Source organism: Halichoeres trimaculatus, unplaced genomic scaffold, assembly GCF_033239565.1.
Source record: "Halichoeres trimaculatus isolate MK-OKI-2021-1 unplaced genomic scaffold, fHalTri1.1 fHalTri1_scaffold_6, whole genome shotgun sequence".
NCBI classification, from domain to species: Eukaryota; Metazoa; Chordata; class Actinopteri; order Labriformes; family Labridae; genus Halichoeres; species Halichoeres trimaculatus.
In genome coordinates this window covers 12175021-12195195 of record NW_027437184.1, presented here as the reverse complement: position 1 = coordinate 12195195, position 20175 = coordinate 12175021, and the positions used below count along the sequence as shown (strand labels likewise).

Genomic DNA, 20175 nt, shown 5'->3' with positions numbered 1-20175 from the left:
GCTCTCTCTTCTTGTCCGTTTCTTGTGATTTTTTTTGTCTCTTTTTCGTCATCTTTGTATTTGGAGTGGATCATCACTTTGTATGGTTCATTGTTGGTCATGGACACCAAACTTTTTGTGGCTTCAGCGATATTTTTACTACTTTTCTCCTGTGTTTGTCTGGAGATCCTACATGTAACCATGGCTGCATTGTTTACATGTGAAATTAGCTGTTAGCAGCCTGTAGCATGTCAATGCTAACTAGTGTAAGGCCGGATGATTTCCCTCAAGGTGAGGAGGAGGAGGTGAGGACGACGTGCTGGTTCTCGGGTGTGAGCTGGGAGGTGACGACGTGGACCTGTCCTTCCATCCATCGCTGTTGGGAACGTGGGATCTAGCCCCGGGGGATGGACGAGCTAGCTGTGCTAACCCAGCGGCAGAGGGGCTGCCAGAGGGCAGAGTGGCATCATGCTGTTCACGGACGTGGCTGACGGAGCTGACATCGGACGCCGGCGCCACATTGGAGGAGCTTCGCCTGCTGTGGGCAGACAGGATCCAGGAGACAGAGACTGGGCGGACTGCTGGGGAGGCTCAGTCCTGGACCCTGTGGAGGTGGAGACTGGCTGGGCTGGAGAGTGGTGGACGGGATGTCGTCATCTATTTTCTTGTGGACCTTTTTGCACTTTCAATACATTTTTTTACTTTTGTTTTCTTAATTGCTGCTGTGACTCCTGAATTTCCCCTCGGGGATAAATAAAGTATCTTCAATTCTATTTCTATTCTATTCTATAAAAAACCTCGATAAACTATCTAATAAAACATCCAGGCCCTTAATGCAGGTGTTAATATTTATAACTAGCACACTGGTCACTGTGTAAAACCTGATCACTGAGGGGAACTCGTAAAAAGCTGAAGCACACTATCATAAAGACGAGCCTGCTGTGCTGCCAATCTGCACTCTGATTGGCTGTTGCTCTCTGCACACACACCAACATATAAACAACACATAAACAGTTATTGTTACTCCACTGCCAGCAGCATGGTGCACATTTCTGACAGACCTAAAATAGAGCACACACACTCCTAACAGGACACTTATATCACCTGAGACTAGACGACCTTGGCTGGGATGAATGCCACACACACACACACACACACACACACACACACACACACACACACACACACACACACACACACACACACACACACACAGGCATGGTGGTGAGTCACATATGAGGCTGTAAAAGCTGTTTGCTCAGAGCCGGTGAGTTAAAGTGGGGAGTTAAATCTTCATGTTGTCATTCGCACATCCAAACAGTGTTCATCATAAAATGACAGATATCATCAGGACCTCAGCTGATGCTTTTGATATTTTTTTTTTTATCTGCATGAAGACTTTTATTTTTATATTGTTTTAAAATAAACGTTTTATACACTGTAAGAATACAGAAGAAACACTGAATATGTTGTGGACTACTTTCTACGGTAGCTGAATCAAAACATGTAACTGTGTTTACAGTCGTAAAAGATGAATTAAATTTGATTCTACGAATTACCCTTTTTGTGAACTTCTTTGAATGTCTAGTCCACCTATACACTGCACACATACATCTTCCAGTGAACTGTACTTGAGACCCTGGGGGTTTATTTCGCCATGTCTGACTTTTTATTTCGTTTTCGCCTCTGAAAGATTTTTTTTTACTTTTTTTGTCAATGGAAGTGACACTGCACACCAAAGCCAACAGTAGCCACTTGTGCTAGCTGTGGGAAACATGTGGGAAACAGTTTTTCATATACTGCCATAAGGACTCTGAGATCATCACAAGATCTCAACACCAGGGCTTTCAGCTGTTGCCCATATTTTTGACAGAAAATAATAAAGAGTTGAGGCTGAGGCTATGCAGCCTAGCTGCAAGGCTTCAACACATCCACCAGTCAGTCAAATCATCCATGGAAAACTAGAAATTGTTGAAACACAGGGGATAATGTTTCTGTATCTTGGTTAAATGATATTGTTTTTTTTTTTTTTTTTTTTTTTTTTTTTTTTTTTTTTGCATCTAAAGGCCACCATACAGATTTTGGCTCACTGCCAGTAGAGTACATTTCAGTGAGAGAGTGTGACAGAGTAGACTCCCTCTCTCCCTCTCAGTGTGAGTGAGATGCCGCAGTTTGTGTCTCTTTTTTTTCTACCAGCTGAAACTTTCCCACATTAAACACTTGGACCATAAAAGGACACACAGATCCGCTCCTGGATACTCGGTTTAACCCGAGGAGGAGCTGCAGCGGCCGGCAGGAGGCTGTCTGGCCGCCCGGAGACACCGAGCTGACCCGGGACCCCCACCTGCTGCTCCGCGCGCTTCCCGCGCAAACCCATCCTGGCACGAGCGTTTATCTCAGCCATGGCGTTAAACCACGGACGGAGGCGGGAACACTTCTGCATATCTGGGAATTTATTGGAAATATGATCTCATTTTTGAACACTGAAGGGAAACAAGACTGTGATGATTCTGCTGAGGAGAGAAACCCTAAATTAGGAATAACTTCACAAAAAGAAAACTGATTGGTTAATATCTGAAAATCTTCTTTTTTTCTTAAACTCATCATGGATATATGGACCAACGGCACCTCCGTGGATCTTTACCCCGGGACACCGCCCCCACTGCCGGACTCGAACTCGTCCATCAACCGCTCCAACGGCTCCCAGCACGTACCCGCCCCACTGGACCTGCGCCGGGCGGTACCAGTGGGCATGGTGCTAGCTTTCTTCATCATGTGCGCCATCGTGGGTAACATCCTCGTCATCCTGGCGGTGGTCTGCAACCGACACCTGCGGATTCCCACTAATTATTTCATCATCAATCTGGCCATAGCAGATTTGCTGCTGGGGACCACCGTGCTGCCTGTGTCCGCCACTCTGGAGGTCCGTGACCGAGGGTTGATTATTAATCAGATAATTAACGTTTAGGGCAGATAGAGTGGCAATTTTAGTCAGGAAAGAAATTCATTTTTAACTAAGAAAAACATGAGATTTCTTTGATGAATATAAATTTTGAAGGCTTAAAATATTTTCAGCCTGTATCCAACAAAACAAAAATATGTGGTGCATTTTTAGCATTATTTTCTGTAGAACAGCAGACCAATTAATCATGTGAAAATAAATTCTTATAAAAACGGGTTGTAGGGAAGAAAAAAAGGATATTTAAAAAAGAAGACTGGAGAAAGACAAAATGTAAATAGTAACCAAAAACAAGTGGCATTACGCCTTTGCTACGTTTTCTTGAGTGTTTAAGCATAAACATATATATATATATATATATATATATATATATATATATATATATATATATATATATATATATATATATATATATATATATATTAAAAACTCTTTAATTTAGTTCCTGTGGGAAAGTGCAACATAGCATATTGTGGTCTGGTGTATCAAAGTGACCTGTTTTGGTTTCTAAATGGACAGAAATCAGGTGGCCTGTACTCAAGTAACTTCTAAATCTCACATTTTAAAACAAAAGCTAAATAGTGCAACATTGTCAGTATTTATTTCTGAAAAAAAAAAAAACTATGAATAAGTGCCCACATAAAAAAAAAAAACATTATTCTCAGAGTCTGACATGATGTCATAGACAATCTATTTTACCATCACATTGGTGGGAATGAACTTCCATAAACAGGAAACAGGACAATGCTGATGCTAACAAATGCATGTTAGCAGTTAGCTTGTAAAGTAGAAACAAACGGTGACCAGCGAACAGAAGTATTTATATATAGGGGAGACTGGGTAGGGTCGTAACACTTGCTTCAGCACCTCTAACTCACTGAATTTTTGGGTCAGAGTTCTCAAACCTTAATGCAAAGTGACCACATTTGGCAAAAGGCACCAATTCAAACCTCTGCAAGGGTATCACAAACCTCACCAGGTGATGTCAAATACATGGTGGTCCTGTGATTTAACCCACCCCACTACCAGGGTAGGTTGTAGCAGTTAGACAAGAAAAAAGCAAAATGAGAGGTCACGCCCCTCAAAAAGAGGTTCATTGAAATAGAACATAACCATAACTCACTTCCTGTTTGACTCAAAAGTTCATCCTTAACAGTATGTATGCTCAAACACTACACTGTAGCTGTGTAAAGAACAGAATAGGTCCAACAAAAATAACATTTTTTTCTTGTGTATGGTGTGTGTGTGTGTGTGTGTGTGTGTGTGTGTGTGTGTGTGTGTGTGGTGGGTTATTTTAAAAATTTTTTTTGAGGTGCAACATTTCCTGCTGTCTCTCAGAGAAAATCTTGCTGCTGCTCCAGTAACCTACCCTGGGATACCACTGGGTCCAGTAACCTGTACTAGGATATCACTGGGCCCTCAGCTTCTGCAGTGATTTGTAGTAACATTGCAGATTCCTAGTGCATTTTTGTCTGATCAGACTGACTTATCGTTCTTTGTGACTTCATCAGATACTTTTTTAAAAACATCTGTAGACACACCTCTGTCAGTCTTTCTTTCCCACTGCCTAGGTCAGGCATGGGCAAACTACGGCCTGGGGGCCACATGCAGCCCGTTAAACGTTTTAATCTGGCCCGCCGAACTTGAAACAATTAAATGAATAAATCTTGTTCATGTTTTATTTTCCCTGCAATTCTGATGTTTTCCCACGAGATGACACACTGTACAGACATTGGCTTTGTTAAGGTGAAGCGTAGGCCTATTACTCCACATTTGGACTTTACCCTCTGATTCATCAGCCCCTCTGTAAAGATGAACGGACCTTAGAAAAGGAAAGTGGACAAAACAAAACTCATTGAAACACATGGAAGTTGCATATGTGCGTGGATAAGATGGAGTGGATCGTCAGCGATCTGTTACTTATAAAAAAAAAAAAAGCTCAGGAACATGTCTGTATAAACCTTCAATGTGAGTTATTTGTCTAATTTTTATATTGAGACGTTCACATTTAATATCAAAATATCACACATACAATTTTGACACAATCTTTTATTATTTTTTGTTTTTTTCATTTTTAAAACCAAGACAGAAAAACTTCTGTTTTTCTGTAATTCAGTTTTTCCATTTTGGTTTTAAAACAGAAAAACAAAAAAAAACAAGTCAATTTTTCCGTTTTTTTTTTTTTTTTTAATTTTGTTTTGAAACAGAATAACGAAAGAACAAACCTTACACGGATTAAAAACCCCTTTATAATTCCATTCTCTCATATTCTAATTTTAATTTCAAAACAAAATCAAAACAGTGAAAAATAGACCGTTATTTGTTTTCTGATTTTTGATTTGAAAACAAAAAAAATTGAATAACAAGTTGTTATCCGTTTTTTTCGATTTTGTATTCTAAAATGGATATGGAATGAACGAACGATACCCCGATAGTTACCAAAGCACTCCATCCATCTGCTCCTGGTCCGGCCCCTTTGTCAAATGTTAGAACCCATTGTCGCCCACAAATTAAAAAGTTTGCCCACCCCTGGCCTAGGTGCTATGTAACATTGTTAAAATCAAGAAACTGTTCTTAGTTGAAGAAAGGGATAGTTGTAACACTTTTTAAAGATGTCTTACAACCCACCCCATACCTGTCAGCCAATGTTTAGCTAGTGCTATTAGCATAGTGGATTGAAATTAGCGTGGGAAGAATGCATCATATTTTGCCTGAGAAACTACAATTTATTCTGATATAAGTAAAATGTTTTTTTTTTTTAATCTGTTATAGTTTAAGTATTAAACAAATGTAGTCCTAGTCAAAAAAATTACTTTCTTACCTCAAGATCATTTTTTTTTCTGTAGAATCTCCATGCACCTGTTTTCAGCCCTGACAATCACCCTGTGTGATCACGGTGGAAGTGGGTAAATATTTAAATGATCTTATTCCTGATTGGTGGAATTAGTGGTGTGACGACCCTCCCCATGTTAAAACCACACCCGGTCTCCCGTAACGTAAAAAAACTTGTGTTAAATGTCTCATCAATGAATACTCAGTTATAAAGATCTAAACAGGAAGTGGGCTCACTAACTTCCTGTTTCTGCAGATTCTGGATTACTGGGTGTTTGGTCGTATTTTCTGTGACATCTGGGCGGCGGTAGACGTTCTGTGCTGCACTGCCTCTATCATGTCTCTGTGCGTCATCTCCATCGACCGTTACATCGGCGTGCGCTACCCGCTGCAGTACCCCACCATTGTCACTGAGAAGAGGGCACTCCTTGCCATGCTTGGGGTCTGGATCCTGTCGACTGTCATCTCCATCGGCCCTCTGCTGGGCTGGAAGCAGCCGCCGTCACAGGTACTCACTCCATTACCCATCATGCACCACTGAACCTGAGCGGATAATCCTTTAAATGTCTTTAACCGCCCGTGAAATCTTTAGATCACAGCGAGGGTCAGAGATCAAAATTCTGAGTTTCATGACAGCTAGGGCTGAAACCTCACAAAGCTTCAGATATCCTTTGTTCAAAACTGGATTCTGTTTCTATTTTTCACTTTTAGGATAGTAAAATGTCTGAAAGGTAAAGAGAGACAGCATCACATAAAAGATACAAACCCTCAAATACTGATAACTAGTTATAATAGTTGACATATTTGGAAAGTAGAACATGACAAGACTAGATAATGACCATTTTAATATCTATTAACCTTTTACTAACCTGGTGTCGAATGTGACATCTTCAAATTTCTTCTTTGTTAAGAAAAAATGAAAACTTAATTTGTCATAAAAATTAAAATGAGAGATGCAAAACCCAGATTTATATATTTTTTTCATATTCTACAAACAGGTATAAAAATGAAATGTTGGATGTGGATGCTACACATGGGTAAAGTTCCAGACTGAAGTAAATGTGTGTCAGAGTAAAACCAGGAGGAGATCCCACACTGCTCTGAATAACTTGTTCAAACAGTTATATGAGAATTTAGGGAGATAAACACAAGATTTACTCTAACTGTGTCATCACCAGTTGGTGAATTTCCAAATAAAGGGGAATTTGTTATTTTCAAAAAAAAAAAGCACAATGCTTACAGATTGCAGGATTTCCTAAAGGAAGGGTTTTAGAGTGCTGGGTTGCGCAGTGCCTTGATGGTTCTTAAAGAGACAGCTGCTGAAATAAAGTGTGAAAAGTGAAATGTTCTTCTCAGAAGCTCTGAGTGGTCTTAAGTCAAACGTAAGTGTGACCTGCTGTCCCTCTCCTGCCCTTCTTTCTGCAGGATGATACTGTGTGTGTGATCACAGAGGAGCCCTTCTACGCTCTCTTCTCCTCCCTCGGCTCCTTCTATATCCCACTCTTTGTCATCCTTGCCATGTACTGCCGTGTCTACGTTGTTGCCAAACGCACCACCAAGAACCTGGAGGCCGGCGTTGTGAAGGAGCGCCAGGAGAACTCCGAGCTCACCATGAGGATCCACTGCAGGACACAGCAGGCCCAGGAGCCCAGCCAGTCCTCGGCAGCACGCAGCTCACTTAGCCTCAAACTGCAGAAGTTTGCTAGAGAAAAGAAAGCGGCGAAGACGCTGGGTGTAGTAGTCGGGATGTTCATCCTCTGCTGGCTGCCTTTCTTTCTCGCCCTGCCCATCGGTATGTAACACATACACTCAAACTCATCACCTTATCAATTCTTTGATCAATATTTTAAAACATACAGTGTATGATCCTTGCGTTTCCTAAAAGTTAACTGAGTGAATTCTACATTAGATGTCCTGTGAGATACAGTGGAATCAAGTAAAAAAGTTTCTCACGTGGCAGTTTTCAGCTTTGAGTTTATCAATTAAAATAAAAACTACCAGTATGAAAACCTCCAGCACAGTGTACTCCAACCCTGAAAACTAATTGGTATCCTAACAGGAACACCTTTTGAGTTTAGATGGGATAATTTTCCTCTTACTCTCTTTGGATTTTGAATATTTGACCTGTTTCTTTTGTCACCGTCCCAGTCAGTGGCCAGAGTTTAAGGACAAACCCAGAAATGAAGAAGTATTCTCACAGAAATATAAAGCAGGAAGTCACACACTCTTGATTTTCCTTTATTTGTTGTGGTTAATTTCCCACAACATGCACAGCGGATACGTCTCTGGCTGATATCCCAGATTACAGCAGAGACGCTTGGATTAAAGGGATCTGACAGAGAGATGTTTGTGTCTGTAAAAAGTGAGGGGAGTCATTTGGGGTTGGAATACACTGAAGTTTAGCATCAGAGAAGTTCTAAAGGTACTGATGTTTAAAGCCAAATAGCTTTACTCTTCATAATATGGTACAATGCTACTTAGTACATAATGGAGATTACTAATTTACTTGACTTTATAATAAAGTATGACAAAATATTGTACTACACAAAGACTACACAACAAAGTACAAGAAAACATGACGAGACACAATATGATACATCGTAATATGAACTGAAACACCATGGTATGGAATGATGTAATGTGAATTGCTTTGTTGAGACATGTAACGATATAACATGATTCCAAAAAGATACAACTTGATGCAAAATGATGGGACATGACACTAGGTGATCCAATGTAATACAAGCTAAAACATGATATGTGGTGATATGAAGTGATATGAAGTGATATGAAGTGATATGAAGTAATAAAACATAATACCAAATGATACAAATGAGATGGTATGAGGTGATACTAGGGATGGGTACCTTTCACATTTGAAACGATACAGTACCAATGCCTGGTACCTGGCAATCAGAATCGGTACTCAACGGCACTAATTTTAGGTATTTTTGTGTGCTTATGTGGTAGTAAAAATGAACTTGTTTAATAACAAAATCTCAAAAGTTTTCAATTTAACATATGTATTTCTCAATATATAAACTTGCAATGCTGTGTTCATGTCCAGTATGGAAAATCGCCTACTGTTCCTGTTCCTAAATAAGATATGTCTTTAAAGAGACTGATACTTCATGTGGCATTATACAGTGTGATAGAATAGAATAGAATAGAATAGAATAGAATAGAATAGAATAGAATAGAAGAATACTTTATTCCCAAAGGGTAATTCAGGAGGGGTCACAGAAGCAATCAAGAAAAACAAAAGTAAGAAACTGTATAGAAAGTGCAAAAAGGCCCATAAGAAAAAAAGATGATAACATCTTGTCCACTGTTCTCCAGTCAGCCAGCCTCCACCTCCACAGGGTCCAGGACTGAGCTTCTTCAGCAGTCTGTTCAGTCTCTGTTTCCTGTATCCTGTTTGCTCACAGCAGGTGAAGTTCTGCCAACGTGGCGTTGGTGTCTGGTATTAGCTCCATTAGCCATGTCTGTGAACAGCATAATGTTGCCGGGTTAGCACAGCTAGCTCGTCCATCTTACTGGAGATAGATCTTACGTTCCCAATAATGATGAATGGAAGGAGAGGCTGATGATAGCTCACACCTGAGTACCTGCACGCCCTCCTCACCTCCTTCTCCTCACTTTGTGGGAAATAATCAGGCCTAGCACCAGTTAGCATTGACATGCTACAGACTACTAACAGCTGATTTCACATGTAAACAATGCAGCCATGGTTACATGAAGGATCTCCAGACAAACACAGGAGCAAAAACAGCAAAAATGTCACTGAAAGCATAATCAGTTTGGTGTCCATGACCAACAAATGAACCACACAAAGTAATGATCTACTTCAAATGGAAAAATGATGAAAATGAGACGAAAAAATTACAAGAAACGGACAAAGAAGAAAGAGCCACTGCAACAGTCAGCCACAACAAGCAGGGCGGTGCCTAGACATGATACAATATGATAATGCACGATAAGAAATGATAGTAAATGATAAGGCATTAGCTTCCAAGAACGGAAATAGATTTGAAAATGAGGATGCCACTGACTGTAAGAAAACTGGTGGACCCACCTAACCTAAGATTGTACAAACCTTTTACCTAAAGAGAGTCAACATTTGTTTTGAAAGCCATCAGGCTAATCAGACATATGGTAGTTTGACTAAATATCACCAGAACACTGATGCCCCTTAAGGGTTCCTGCTGAAGTTCCTGAGGTTAAAATCTCAGATCAACTCTAACTCTTAAAGAGGAGCCGTAACAACTCTGAATTTGGTGTCTGAGTACCAAACAGTCCAAACAAAGAATTACCCATAATCCCTCAGGCTGCAGGCGACCTCTGGAGCGCCATGGGTTTCGTAAGAGAGAAAAATAACAGGTTTAATATTAAGAGGCTGCAGACTAAAGCTCAGACAAACACATCTGTGATCAGAGGATCAAACATGTTGATTCGGATCAGGACGACGTGCTGTACAAACAGCGCCTGCTCCAAGGGGGCGGAGCCTAAAACCAGAGACACCAGGGCAGAGATAAGTTTCATCAAGAAGAAAAAAAAATATGTGTTGAGACATGCTACAGATCACAAAACACTTGTCTTATTTTAAGATACAACTAAAAACTCTAAAAGTCTCCCTCAGTCAAGCTTGATGAAGATTTTAGAAGAGTCTGAAATCTTTCACAGGTTCATAAAACAAGTCAAGTTATTTTTACCGACCTTCAGATATCTGTGAAGTTTAACTGCTCCAAAACACCACAGAAGAAGAGGAGTGAAGGTCAAAGCCTGCTTTAAAACACCACAGAAGAAGAGGAGCTATCCGGGAGCTGTGGAGATATTTACATGTAGTGTATGGCTCAAAGCCGAAACTTTATCAAAGTCAAACTAAAATAGCTTCCCCTGAACTACAAGACCGATCTCCAAACTAGGAAATGCTTTTTTTTTTAACAGCTGACAGTGATGCATCATAGTCCACTGTCACATGTTCTTCTCATGGCCGAGGTCAAAAAAACTTCATATATAGTCAGAGACAGCAGCCTGGGGCGAAGGATGGCCTTACAAGTCCACACTCAGGGCAAAATAATCCACCTGCTCAGGAGTGTGTGGACATCAAATACCTGATCCACCAAATCCTCCAAATCCTCCTAAAATCCTCCCAAACCTCCCAAAAACCTCAGATCACCTGCTCAAGTCCAGGTCGGCACCTGATGGAGGAGGAGACAGGAAGATAGTTACCCTCTGTTTGTTACAAAAGAAGTTTATAAAAAATGTGAAAAATTAAAACCAAGGGGAGGAATATACACTTTAACTGTCATATTACCAGATATCACATCCTAGATTCAGAGACATTTCTCACTCTTGTGCTGTAACATTTGGCTTTTTTGAGTGGTTCTTAATATGATTTCTGGTGTTTCTGAAGCCAGCCTCAAGTGGACACTTAAAGAACTGCAGTTTTTAACACTTCAGCGCTAGGTTCATATTTTAAGACTGTTGGTTGCTGCTTCAAATGGATCATTTTCCAGTTTGAACAACTTTGTGGAGCAGTGTTTTTCAAAGAGTACATACACACAGCTACAGGAACACGTAACAACTTTGCCTCGCACCCAAATAACGCACTTGTTCTTCCCTTTTGGGTTGTGCGTGCCTCCACACACACCGATGTAAACATATGAACCCAGCCAACCAATGTATGGCAAAATGTAATCCTCAAGAGATCCCTGGAAATTTTGCAGTTCAGGCTTTCAGAAAGTCTCTTGAGTCAACGAAGGGTTGTCAGACTCTAGACCCCATGCATTTTGCACAGTGATAACGGTGGATTTTTAAAGTTGGGCTTTTCTTGGACCAGATGCTTAGGACTAAATGTTCAAAATAAATACTTAAAATGTTTTGTGGTTGAAACCCAGAGTTAATTCATTTATTATAAGTACCATTTGTTTTATTAAATTATTGGAGCCCCGGTGACTTCATGTTCTCTGAAGGGAAGCTCACTGTCTGACACTTTGTTTACTCATGTTGTAGAGGACTCCAGAATGCTGAGTTCCAAAGTGCCGTGATCTTTCTAAAAAAGATGGTGCTGAAATGAAGAAGTTAAGTAGGTGAATTGAATGTTTTAAAGACAGCAACCTAAAATCAGTAAAGATAGTCTGAGCTAATCATGTAGAGCTGCTACTGAGTGAACGGAGGGACAATATGAAGGCTGAACCTCATGAGTCATATCTTTATCTGAATCTCAAAAAAAAAAAAAAGACTTGTGATTTGAGAGTACAAATATCACTTCACTTAGGTGTGTTCATCTATTAAACTGAAGACTCTAGTGTGTACTTGCGCTTTTGTGCTGATGGATACTGCACTCTAGTGGTCAAAGAGCTGAACTAGATTTCAAAGCAACATTACTAAGAAAAGTGTGTTTGTGTGTGTGTGTGTGTGTGTGTGTGTGTGTGTGTGTGTGTGTGTGTTTGTGTGTGTGTGTGTGTTTGTGTGTGTTTGTGTGTGTGTGTGTGTGTGTGTGTGTGTGTGTGTGTGTGTGTGTGTGTGTGTGTGTGTGTGTGTTTGTGTGTGTGTGTGTGTTTGTGTGTGTTTGTGTGTGTGTGTGTGTGTGTGTGTGTGTGTGTGTGTGTGTGTGTGTGTGTGTGTGTGTGTGTGTGTGTGTGTCTGTTTTAGTGTCTTTTAACAGCAACCTTCGGCCTCCTGAAACTCTCTTTAAGGTCATTTTCTGGTTGGGATACTTCAACAGCTGCCTGAACCCCGTCATCTACCCCTGCTACAGCCGCGAGTTCAAACAGGTGCAGACAAAACAAACAGTGCTACCATTACTAATACAACTAGAACTTGGACCTGGTGATTTTGTCCTGATCCTGATTTTGAACCACTGATCCTGGTTCTGGTTTCAGGCATTTATTCGGATCCTGCGCTGTCAGTGGAAGAAGAAGCGTCAGGGTTGGCAGGCTCACTATAACTCTCGATCCCGCCAGAGCTCGAACAACTCTTCCTTCCAGAATGGCTCCCAACAGACGCTGTCCTCTGTCACTGCCAGCCCACGTTGCGCTGCCTCCAGGCTCCGCCCCCCACCCCGCTCTTCTTCCTCTGACAGGGACCTCCCAGGCTCCACAGGAAGAGGCCGTCCGAGCCCGGTGTCCCCACTCGCAAAAAATGCTGGGATGGCGTCAGGTGTTGGTGCAGGGCGGGGTTGAAACATAGGAACAGATAAACCATCAGAAGACATGTTGTGCAGGAATGCACCTGCTGCCTCAGGTGGCCGTGCTCACTCTGACAGAAAGTGAGGTAAACACTACACGACTGACATCATGAGGTCGAACATCTATTTTGAAAATCTCTTAAAAACACAAGACAGGAAGTGACAGTTCTAGTTGAAGGTTTTCATTTTGTTACAGTTTGGTCACAGCAGCAACTGGGGGCAGGAGAGGAAGTGTAGCTGTTGCTCACATTTAATTCTGTATTTATTTTACCAAATCACAAGTATCACACCTGTAAATGTGTGTGTGTGAGATGCCTCTAGTGTTTGTGCTAAGCTAACCTTGACATGGAGGTGAAATAAAACACATGTTGAGGCCCGAGTATAAAAAATATTGTTTTAAAAATGGAAAAATGTGTTTGAAGTGTTATTATGAGTAAATTCAGTTAATAATCTGTTTATAACTGTATTTTATTCTTTTTAAGTTAACTGTGGTTAGTGTAACAAACATGGCTCATGAATATTTATCTTATTGTATAAATGTTAACATCTTCCTCACTTCTTCCTATATTACTCTCGTGCTCTTTAGCAGCTGTATAACATATCTTTCAACTTTGAATTCACTAAAGAGCTGTTTGAATTACATGGATCAATAAATAAAACACAAGTCGCTGTTTTAACTGATCATCACTGCACAATAAAAGACATCTATAGTGTATTCTGAAGTGTTTTGATTGTTAGTGTTCACCTTATTCAAAATGCTGACTCAGCCTAACTTGATTTGAGTTTACCTTCATTTCAGCTACTGTCTCTTTAAGACACTACAAGTTACTCACAAACTCAGCGTTCCAGAACCCTGTGCTTTGGAACCTGACATTCTAGAACCCAGAACAAAGTTTTTATTTTTAAAATGACAAGTCAAGAAATCTTGCTGATACCAAGTTTAGTGGATTGTTAAAAAATTATCTTTATTTAAATAGACATGTGGCTCTTTGGTTTTTAGATTCAGTCTTTGGCCTCGTAAAAACATGTTATTAACAGAAGAAAAGGGTTCAGGGTTCATTGAGAGAAAGGTGTAGGTGATGATGGTGGGTTGGAGGAAAGTCACGTGTTTTTGGCACTGACGAGGACAACCTGAATCTTCCTCCTTTTCATCTCTCTGGACATCTGACACCAGCTGCAGGAGGGGCAAAAGGTGGAGTACACGCAGTCATTGCACATGGTACCCTGCATGCAGGAAACACAGAAAAGAGACATGTTTCATACGTCTAATCAATAATCCCTGTGAGAAAAAACCCTCAGGATTAAAAACTAAGACTTGACAAATGAGAGTTGTGGCCTTACCTTGATGCCGTAACGCTCTCGCATGTGGACCCTCAGGGCCATGTTGATGGGTGGGATGCAGCCGCCACAAATTTCCAGCAGGGGGAGACAGAGGGGCTGACCATAGTCTCTGGAGGTTTTGCAGGCAAAGCAGGGACAGCACCAGCATGCAAAACAACCTGAACGTGGGAAAAAGGATATGTAAACAAACATAAACAGATTACTCTTAGATGTGGGTTTCATGATGGTCTTTGCTTTTATCATATTGTGGTTAAGGGTAATAAACCCGGTTCTCGCTGAAAGTTTCAGCCCATAACTCCTCGGTTTACTTGAAGTTTAGCTCTGGAGTTCCTCAATAGTTAAAGTCTTCGTGAGGACTATCGGTTTGGTGTTGATTGCAGTGACATCTATGGTCAGAATCAGAAGTGTTTTTCTTTACTCTTGTCAGGTGTGCATTTGTTTTAGAGAGCGGATCTTCTTTTCAACTCCACTTATCTTTGATTAAGACAGCTTTTCCTAGGATGCAGATTGACATCTTAATGCATTTATGGAGCTATTGTTCAATATGTGACAACTAACAAAATTTGCAAGTCAGCGTGTAGCGTAGTTTTGTGTCCAGAGGGTGAGCAGACTGTTAAGCGTTATTCTCAGCGCCTTGATCTGAGATGTGCCTGTAACGTTACATGTTACAGGTGGGTGTTTTAGTCATGTTTTGGCCTGTGCTCTTTCACTCTCCTGTTTAGATTTCTTCTACTCTTCTGTCTATTTTTCATATTCAGTTCCGCTCTAGTGTCCGCCATTATAGCAAAAAAAATCCAAGTAATCCTGTTCCAGTGGTCAAAAAGGACAGCGCTTCTCACTGCTGAACTTTGCCAAATGACGTGTCATCAAAAGGACTTTCAGTCCACAAGCTGGATTCATGTCCTGTCCAGTTTTGGTGCTGATAATCTCATTATTAATCCTGGATTTTGAACAGACACTTTTTTAAAAGTGATAATTTTTCAGCATCCCACAAAAAGTCCTTACAGGGCCTTCAAAGTCTCTATGAGGACTATCTGTTTGGTGTAGATTCCAGTGACACCTGTGGCTATAATCGGTAGTGTTTTTTACAGGACAAGACATTTCCTATAAGCACCATCACCCACTTTCAGGAAGACATGACTCTTGCCAATTTGTGCATTTGTTTTGGAAGAAAAATAAACTCTACCAACCGGCCGGCATAGTCATCAAACGGTCGTGAATGGATTTGTGTTCTCCAGGAAAAATCCAACCCAACCAGAGGTATTAAGAAATTTGTGGAATAAAATGTGAAAGTGAAACTATTTCAAAATCACTTACAAACTCCTGACAGGGCCATAAATATGAGTCAGAGTCTCTGGACAAGCCCAGAAAAGTCTCATTTCAAAATAAACAAAACTGACTCTAGAATTTTTCAGAAAGAGTGGAAAAATACTTCAAAGGGGTAAAAAAAAAGTGTACTTGTCAAATTTCTTGAAATTAATATAATGTCTTCGGAGAATAATCTAACAAAAACATTTTTCTCAGGCTTAATTTTTAACTTTTAATATTTAAAAAAAATAAACTTTTCTCTGAATTAGAAATAAGGCATACATTTGCCTTAACTGAATTTTGTCTAAAAAGATACAAAAATTAAGTGAAACTAAATTGAATAGTTTAAATCTTATTTTTTTGTTTATTATTATTATTATTATTTTTTTTAGCTTTTTACCAATCGTTGAAGTGTCGTCTAATTGGCTTTCAGTCTACAGACTCTAAATGGATTCATGTTCTCTCACAAAAATCTGACTAGAGAACTAGCATTAAGGAATAACTAGCTCTGGGGTGCTCATTCTTGAATCGTTGATTATGAACAGGCAAATTAAAACAAGACGACTTATTCTGTCCTCTTAGAGCTTTTATTGGAGGGAAGCAGACAGAGATGAAATGAAGAACTTACATTCTGGTACGTCATCACAGCAGTCACATATTCCGGACCCCCAGTCGTTTGACACTCGAGAGTCCATCACAGGCTGAGGCTGCCTGATGACCACTTTGGAAGATGACATGGTGACCTCTGAGGGGTGAATGAGGAGTTTGAGCTCATGAGACACTTGTCATATTAAAGTTTCTAAAGTCCTTATGAAGACAGAAAAACTGGCGATTTACGCTTTTAGCATAGTTAAAATATGTTGTTGTCTGAGTCAAATCTTACCTGTGTTTATGTGTGATGTCAAAGCTCAGAGCTGATGGTCCCGTCTGGTCACAGCTGATGTCTGAGCTGTGAAGCTGTGATTTCACTGTCAGTTTAGAAATACCGTCAGACAGCAGGAGTACCAACTGCAGACCAGATAAACCTGTCATCCCTCCCTGTCCTCCTTTAACATCACTCTGCTATTATTCATTCAGACCAGGAGATCAAAACCAGGGTGAGGCCATGACACCATCAACGCCAAACCCCAGTTACTACCTCATGTGCCCAAAGTGACACTGTTTCCGTGTGGAGGTAAACAGAGAGTCGCTTTGTTTGGCCAATTTTCACAACCCATTCATGGGTTTGTCATCAAAAGATCACAAATGGAACTGTTCACAGAGATGCGCTCCTCTTTTTTTTTTTTTTTTTGTTAAACACAAATCTTACCTTGTTTTTGAATGAACACTATGAGGCCCAAAGATGACAAGCGCTATATTAGCAAAACTGCCCCAACCCCTAAGTAGACACTCTAGAACTCCATTTTTTTAAAATTCCAAATAAGCCTTTTTTTAATTTTTATTTTATTTTACTACAGAGTTGGCTGCATGCCTTTTTAGAAAAAAAAATTCCATCTCACACTGCCATTTTTGATAAACCTATTGAATATCACTTGAGACCAATAGCACTAACTACAAATGTTCCCTGAGGCAGTCTTCAGAAGAAAAGGGATTCGTTCTTTCTTGCTGTTGACCAAAATCAAGGTTTTGATGCTGGAATATAAAATCAGCTGTCTCTTTTGTTGTGTACGTCCTTATGAATCCATGGATCATCTTTGAAATCCATCTTATGTAACACATTAGTCATTTTGCTTGCTCACAAAGTGTTGAATAGCTGAACAGGGGGAGTGCCGTCACCGCTTTCTTTGACATAAAGAATTGTCCACTCAGCTGTTCTATACAATCTGGACATAATAGTGAATATCCCATTCTGAAACTACACTACTGGCCTAAAATTTTAGAACAACCATATTTTCCCGTTCTTTTTTCCCCTCTTTTTTTTTTAATTGTAAACAATGCAGTTTAATGTCTCGTCATACTCTGAACCCATGACAAACTAGGTTCATTCCAGAGGGTACTGTATGGTGCTTCAGAATACAGTGGCAGTCATTTTTTTGGTTCAGGGTGCCTCTCACTCTGTTCAAGTCACAGATCCTGGATCCAGCATAACAGCCCCAGACCATCATGCTTCCTCCACCATGTTTACATTTGATGTCTAACACTGAGAAACCATCCTTTCATCTATCAGATGTACTGGGTACCAACATCCTGTATAATGAAGCAAAGGTTTCAAACTTTGATTCATGAGTTCAGAGAACCATCAACTTTCTTTGACTTCATTTCTCTGTGGGAAAGACCTTTTTCTTGAAATGTTCTGATGCTCACTCTCTTTCATTATGAATTTCCTTTTCCTGCACATTTTAAGAGCATTACACAACTTTCTGCAGTACAATACTGTACAGTAATGCCCACCAATGAGGGTATGGTATTATGGTGTGTTCCAGCACTACTTTTATACACAGAGGGATCATGAAAACTTGGGACACCAGTAGGAATTGATAGCATTGACTATCAAGGGCGTAGGACAGCAAAGCAAATGCTAGGCAGCTTCAATAAACATGTAGAAAATGCATCAACATGACTTCATCACCTTCTTTACTTTGTACAACACTAAAGTCTTTCTGAACATAGTGTTCCAGTTCAAACTCAGAGATGATCTTGAAAGTTTGGACAGGTATTCTATCTCGGTGATGCATTGTCTTTAGTTAGTGGTGGCTAGCCATGGTGATTTGGATGAAGGCAATGGTCCCCAATGAGACAGGCAAACAGACCACGGTCCTGGTAGACTGGAAAGTTGATCACAGTGTCTTTTAAGCCTGTTTCCACCAAGCGGTTCATTTCGGTTCATCTTGGTATGGCACACATTTTGCGGTGTTTCCACTGACTAATCCCAGGACAGATCCCCAAATAACCAAGACGAACCACTTTTTGGGACCCTTCTGATGGGGTGCTAGACTGAACCGATCTGACTGCAGAGGGTGGAGATACAGCACTGCAGACTGTTGATTGGTTGAAAGAATCTCCACTTACCAAGATACAACAGCTATATTTCTCCTTGTGCCTCTGAAACAAAGCTTGGTTGCACTTTGTAACAAAGTTCCACATGGAAACAAAAAAGAAAGCAAATTGCTGGATGTCTCACATAGATGCTCTTTGTTTACAATTTTGCATTTTTCTTCTTGTTGGATTTATAAGCAGGGTGCACTGAATTGCACAGCTATGGGATCATGTGATTGATGCGGCTATTGGCATCTGGCTTACACTCCGCCTACCACAAGGGGTTGGCTGGTTGGTGGTGGAAACGCAAACAGGATCAGGCTCAACCGATCCAACCTGTACCAAACTGTACCAATCTAAACTGGACTGCTTGGTGTAAATAGAAGTTTAGAGAACTATATTAGGGCACGGTACCCAATCAAATTACTATACAAACCATAGATCTCATCTAACAAGTATACAGCTCATGGTTCCCAATGAGAGGCAAACAGACCCTGGCCCCCCATAGATGGGTATGATCATGGTGGTGGTCAATAAAAACATGAAAGAAAAATGGTCTGTTCTAAAACTTTAGACCATGTGAACATTGTAATGAATTCCTTCAATTTGGATAATTCTGTACAAAGACCCCCCCGTAATATCTCTGTAAGACACTGATAGGATGAAGGATGTCATTTGAATGTTTAATCTGTGGTCATTGTGGCTTCATGGCTGCTTCTCTGGCAGTCAACCTGAACAGCTGTTTGGCTCTATCTAGTGGTGAAAACAAAGGTAACACTGTATTATAAAAAGAGTGGGAGACTTTTGTCAACCTGATAAAAATAAGGATAAATAATTGCTGATTTTTATTAAAGCTTGTTGTAATCAATACAGTTTGTATGCATTTAAACATTTTTCCACTTTAATTTCAACATAATCATTTTAACTGGACACATTCCCCCATCACTGGACTAAATCTTCCTTCTCCCATTTGTACAGCTGTCCCAAGAGTCAGCCTCTAGTTGGACACTTTAATGTTTACCCCAAATCGATTTGAATTACACTACAAATGTTTGCGCTGTTTTTTTTCGTATAATTTTGCACTTTTTTTTCTGCCACAACTCCAAAACAGCTTTTTTTATCCTCAACAATGTATAAGTTTGTGTTCAAATTGACAAATATTTTAAATTTATATTATAGATTTTTATTTTTATCCCAGCATGAGATTTGTGGGTAGAAAGTCTATTTTTTCCAATTAAAACTCGAGCGTGTGGTCATCAGTTCAGTTCTTGGGGTTAATCTGTTACAATGTTTCATGTTATGTATGTTTGTATCTATCTATCTATCTATCTATCTATCTATCTATCTATCTATCTATCTATCTATCTATCTATCTATCTATCTATCTATCTGTCTGTCTGTCTGTCTGTCTGTCTGTCTGTCTGTCTGTCTGTCTGTCTGTCTGTCTGTCTGTCTGTCAGTCTATCTATCTATCTATCTATCTATCTATCTATCTATCTATCTATCTATCTATCTATCTATCTATCTATCTATCTATCTATCTATCTATCTAATGTGTTAAATATTACTTATTAAGGACTTAACTTTA

The 20175-nt window shown here is 40.0% G+C and overlaps 2 protein-coding genes across 3 annotated transcripts; one reads left to right on the top strand and one right to left on the bottom strand.

Moving 5' to 3' along the window:
• Nucleotides 1-2179: 2179 nt before the first annotated feature.
• Nucleotides 2180-13598, top strand: LOC141791478 (alpha-1A adrenergic receptor-like). The gene is made up of 5 exons (XM_074671993.1): nt 2180-2902; nt 6027-6278; nt 7196-7562; nt 12428-12549; nt 12658-13598. The coding sequence occupies exons 1-5, from the start codon at nt 2585-2587 to the stop codon at nt 12955-12957; spliced, it is 1359 nt and encodes a 452-aa protein (XP_074528094.1). The 5' UTR covers nt 2180-2584; the 3' UTR covers nt 12958-13598.
• LOC141791481 (cornifelin homolog B-like) lies at nt 13545-20153 on the bottom strand. Of its 2 annotated transcripts, XM_074671998.1 has the most exons (4): nt 16495-20153; nt 16240-16356; nt 14304-14461; nt 13545-14186 (listed from the first exon to the last, which is right to left on the bottom strand). In XM_074671998.1, exons 2-4 carry the CDS (start codon nt 16346-16348, stop codon nt 14064-14066), a joined length of 390 nt encoding a protein of 129 aa, XP_074528099.1. In that variant the 5' UTR covers nt 16349-16356; nt 16495-20153; the 3' UTR covers nt 13545-14063. The 2 variants fall into 2 exon arrangements, with proteins under 2 accessions (XP_074528099.1, XP_074528098.1); XM_074671997.1 differs by having other exon boundaries at nt 16240-20153.
• Nucleotides 20154-20175: the final 22 nt, after the last annotated feature.

What these genes read in the sequence shown, in the direction of transcription:
- LOC141791478 (XM_074671993.1), top strand. Translation starts at nt 2,585, where the DNA reads ATGGATATATGGACCAACGGCACCTCCGTGGATCTTTACCCCGGGACA. An exon ending in CTGTGTCCGCCACTCTGGAG is followed by an intron (nt 2,903 to 6,026) that starts GTCCGTGACCGA and finishes CTGTTTCTGCAG; the next exon opens with ATTCTGGATTACTGGGTGTT. An exon ending in CTTTCTCGCCCTGCCCATCG is followed by an intron (nt 7,563 to 12,427) that starts GTATGTAACACA and finishes TGTCTGTTTTAG; the next exon opens with TGTCTTTTAACAGCAACCTT.
- LOC141791481 (XM_074671997.1), bottom strand. Translation starts at nt 16,348, where the DNA reads ATGTCATCTTCCAAAGTGGTCATCAGGCAGCCTCAGCCTGTGATGGAC. An exon ending in CTGTGATGACGTACCAGAAT is followed by an intron (nt 14,462 to 16,239) that starts GTAAGTTCTTCA and finishes TCCCACGTTCAG; the next exon opens with GTTGTTTTGCATGCTGGTGC. An exon ending in GAGAGCGTTACGGCATCAAG is followed by an intron (nt 14,187 to 14,303) that starts GTAAGGCCACAA and finishes TCCTGCATGCAG; the next exon opens with GGTACCATGTGCAATGACTG.